Here is a 4,285-nt window from a genome sequence, read left to right on the forward strand (position 1 = left end):
ATCTTGCGCACTCTGTGCCCCCGCGGCGATGTAGGATGTGGCTCCTGGGAGATTGAGAGTGGAGCCTGCTGCTGATTGCGGGTGGGCAGCTGCGTGCGTGCGTGGGGGGGATACCACCTGTAAATATCGTCAAAGATTACTCGCAGAGTGTGCGTCGATGTCCAATGGTCGCCCAGCAAGCCACAACACCCAAGCAGCCGAGGCAACAAGAGTGCCAGAGTCTGTATAGCTGCCTTTCTTTTCAAGTTAGGTGGGTTATAGCATTCGGTTTGCTGGCACACAGCAGATGCAGGAAATCGTCGTCGTACTTTTAGTCTGTATCTCCGGAATTGCGGTGTATACGAGGAACGATTCGCCACGATGCTCAGTGCGGATGTACTGTGTACACTTTGAGCTCAATTGCTTGAGTGTTACGTGTAGTAAATACGTAGGTTATTCTAAGGTAGTAGATGACAAAATCTTTCCCTTGTTTATTGAAGTCACACTCTTTCTCCTATCCTATTACTACTTCTGATAAGTCAAGATCACAATAACTGGAATAATACATGGTATGTATTAAGATGATACCTTTTTAGGATACAACTCAGGTTAAACTGGCGTGATGATTTTTCATGGTAGATAAAGTGCTTTACACTTCGTCAGAGCAATACCCATGAAAACAGCTTGAGAGCTATTACATTAAGGTGCTCGTTAAATCATTCAAGTGTGAATTGCTCACCACAGCATTACACGAAGCATCACGTTTTAGGATGATCACCGCTGTTTTGTGTGGCAAAGATGAATCGTGGTAATCCCATGGCGATTCCACGTATTGCTGGCGCGCATTTTCACCGGCGTTACAGAGAGCTGGAAAATTGGGCACAGGGAAGCCACCAGGCGTATCACCAGCATGCAGACGGAACGTTGGACAGGTGACACAGAATCGAAAGACGATTTAAAACAATAACATACGCGAGCTGGAGCAAAGACCGATGACCTGGGAGCGTGCTGAAGAAGGTAATGCTACGTGAAAGGTCTATCTCAGGCTAGGAGCGTTACAAGTTCATTTAATCACTTGAACAATGCGCTGTCAGATTAATCAAGTATAAATCATCACTATAAAGGGTGCATGGCTCACTTAACACAGACTTTTCTGTCTGCTTGAGGCTCGTATTATGCCACCCGTTAGTAGCTGCCTTTTGTTTCAAGTTAGGCGGGTTATACATTCAGTTTGCTGGCAACAAAATGGAGAATCGTGTCGTACGTTTTAGTCTGTATCTCCGGATTGCGGGTGTATACGAGGAAACGATTTCGCACGATGCTAGGCGAATGTACTGTGTACGATTTGAGCTCAAGTTGGTTGAGTTACGCGTAGTAAATCGTAAGTATTCTAAGGCTTGTAAATGACGAATTTCCCTTGTTTATTGAAGTCACACTCCTTCCCTATTATCTACTTCTGATACTTATAGCTCCAATGTTACAGCCAAGTGTCAAATCAAATGAGACAGTTAACAAGATGCATCTTCCTACCCTGTAGGTTTCGCAGTCCATCTGCAGGCGCGCACTGCTGCTTAGAAGATCCTTGTTCTTCTTCTCCAGCTGCTCTAAATGGCTTTCCAGCTCAGATTCCAGCTCCTGGCTCCCAATTTGGAACTCACTGAATTCCTCCTTCAACTCATTATACCTGCAAATGCAAAATGGCAGCATGATCAAAAAGAGGCCCGGCTCAAAAAATGTTGATCTTTTTTTTTTTAAATAAATTGTATCACTGTACATTATATAAATCTATAGGCAATACATTATATGTACCAAGCAAAAGAAACACTCAACATAAAAGGTATCTCAACACAAGCACACCCGAGCATGTAGACACCATGCTGAATTTGTAAAAAGACCCCGCCCAAAGAAAGAAAAAGAAAAGCCGACCTACCTACCCAAACTTTTCAGCCTGGGTAGGGTGAGGGCAAACAAATATTTTTTTTAATTGTGGCCTAAGGTGAGTCTCTTGTAAATACAATTTCGAATTATATTGTTTGTAGTTCCAGATACTAGTACTAGTGTAACAAGTACATTAGGGAAATATCAATTTTGCTAATCAGGGAGAACTTATATAGTTTAAACATGGAATAGGAGTTACACAAGAAGTAGAGAAACCCGACTTGAATTGATTACTGAACAAACAAGCTTTCGATGCAGGAGACTCACAGGAAATATCATCACTACGGAGAAGGGATCGGATACCAGCTTCCCGTTTTTTACATTACATGAATTCCAAAAATGGTTTAGCATCACCCTCAGCAAGTTTAAGCACAGATAATGCTATTTAACAAATCTCGATGCCAGGAGTTCACGATTCAATTGGAAGTGTTTGTTGATGACACTGGTAGGCGTGCGTGCATGGGGACATGCCAGTATGTGCAGTGGGGGCTGCTGTACGCCGGTATGCCGGCATGTAGCTGTGTACCGGGTCAAAGGTTATCTCGCCGAGTGTTGATGCCTAATCTCCCAGCGAGCCACATGCCTCGCCGAGTTAGCAATAGCACGTTAGCAGCTGCCTTTTGTTTGAATATATTCGGGGAATCGGCTTGGATTGATGGCCAAAGAATGGATAATCGTGTCGTACGTTTTAGTCTGTATCTCCGGATTGCTTGTGTAAACGAGGAAACGATTTCGCACAATGCTAGACGAATGTACTGTGTACGATTTGAGCTCAAGTTGGATGAGTTACGCGTAGTAAATTGTAGGTATTATAAGGCTAGTAAATTGTAGGTATTATAAGGCTAGTAAATGACGAATTTCCCTTGTTTATTGATGTCACACTCCTTCCCTATTATCTACTCCTGCTATTATGCTATGACCGGTAGGAAAGTGTTCTAACTGTCATATGGCGCAAACGATTTGAGTTACATTTCTATAAATTCTAGCTATTATAGAGACATGTGTTAGCCTTAATCTCCGTGAATTTTGAGTTTATTGAAGTGCGATTAGTCTAATTAATTAGCAAATATGCACGCGCGGTATCGCTCATAGGCTAATATACGCGCGGCTATGGCCCGTAGGAAAGTGTACTAAATACCAACTATCATATGGCGCAAACGATTTGAGTTACATTGCTTTAAATTCTAGCTATTATATAGACACATGTCTTAGCTATGATCCCTGTGAGTCTCGAGTTTTTAATCAAAGAGCTTATAATGATCATTATAAGCTCTTTGGTTTAATGAAGGGCGATTAGCTTAATTAATGAGCAAATATGTATGCGCGGTACTGCTCATACTCGAGTCATAGGCTAAATGCCAAAATGAGAACAAAACGTCACGAATTCTATTTTTATCCTCCAATCACAAGTCGGAGCAATTCCTCTGTTTAGACGCATGTTATTGTTATATAAAAAGCCCGTTACACTCAGTATTCTGGATCTGGATCTGGACGATTGGCAGCCCGGATATCCACGCGAAGCGCGAAAAAACGCCGCGTAGCAGCACACTAACACAACCGCGCTGCACCGATTCTACGCAATCAACGGGTCCACTATATACGCAGAAACGGTGCAATCGCTGAATTGAGCAGTTCTGGCCATTGCACGATCGGTTTCACTACCCAGGTAGCTAGACATTTCCTCGAAATGCCTGTACAAAATTTTTCGCTACTTGGCGTGCTTTGTTTGCTGTAAAAAACGCAGTTTAACTTTTTTGTTGACATCACTGTACATCAGTGTACATCAGTGTAGTACATATGGCGTGCGATAGATGGCGCAACGAGGCTATATGCATAGCATTTGGCGAGCACTTTCCGTGCAGGCAGCTCGGCCCGCTATAACCTAGACTCGTACCTGGTTGACAGTTCGGTACAAGGATAGAGAGCATGGCGAGACACTGTTTACTCGACTACACAACAAATTGTGTTTACACAGGTCTTTACTCAGGGTCATACAATTGTATCCACACCTACGAATACTTATATTACTACAAGTACGTGTTACAATAATTACTAGTAAGTACTACTACTACTACTACTACTACTAAGTACTAGCACTACTACTACTAGTACTAGACTACTAGTACTACTACTACTAGTTACTACTATAGTACTAGAGCTACTACTACTAGTACTAATACTATATAGTATAGTACTACTACTAGCTCCAAGAAACGGTCTTTGCTAGGGTTAGAATATCCCTATACTAAACAACCCCTGCTTATATAGCAAGCAATTTACTCTAGCTAGTTCCTGATACTCACAATGACAATGGCAGTGCAGGGTTCTCCCCAGGATGAAATTCAAACAGGGGGAGGGAGGGTAGGGG

At 42.6% G+C, this 4,285-nt stretch overlaps 1 protein-coding gene across 3 annotated transcripts in view; it reads right to left on the reverse strand.

Moving 5' to 3' along the window:
- The window catches only part of LOC106813536 (nuclear distribution protein nudE homolog 1-like), a 16,210-nt gene that overhangs the window by 9,215 nt on the left and 2,710 nt on the right, over window positions 1-4,285 (reverse strand). For all 3 annotated transcript variants that reach the window (XM_014817697.1, XM_014817698.1, XM_014817696.1), the window contains exon 2: window positions 1,510-1,663. In XM_014817697.1, coding sequence (XP_014673183.1) covers window positions 1,510-1,663 — 154 coding nt within the window. The remainder of the gene's footprint in view (window positions 1-1,509; window positions 1,664-4,285) is intronic.

This window comes from Priapulus caudatus, unplaced genomic scaffold (genome assembly GCF_000485595.1).
Source record: "Priapulus caudatus unplaced genomic scaffold, Priapulus_caudatus-5.0.1 Scaffold788, whole genome shotgun sequence".
Classification (NCBI taxonomy): Eukaryota; Metazoa; Priapulida; class Priapulimorpha; order Priapulimorphida; family Priapulidae; genus Priapulus; species Priapulus caudatus.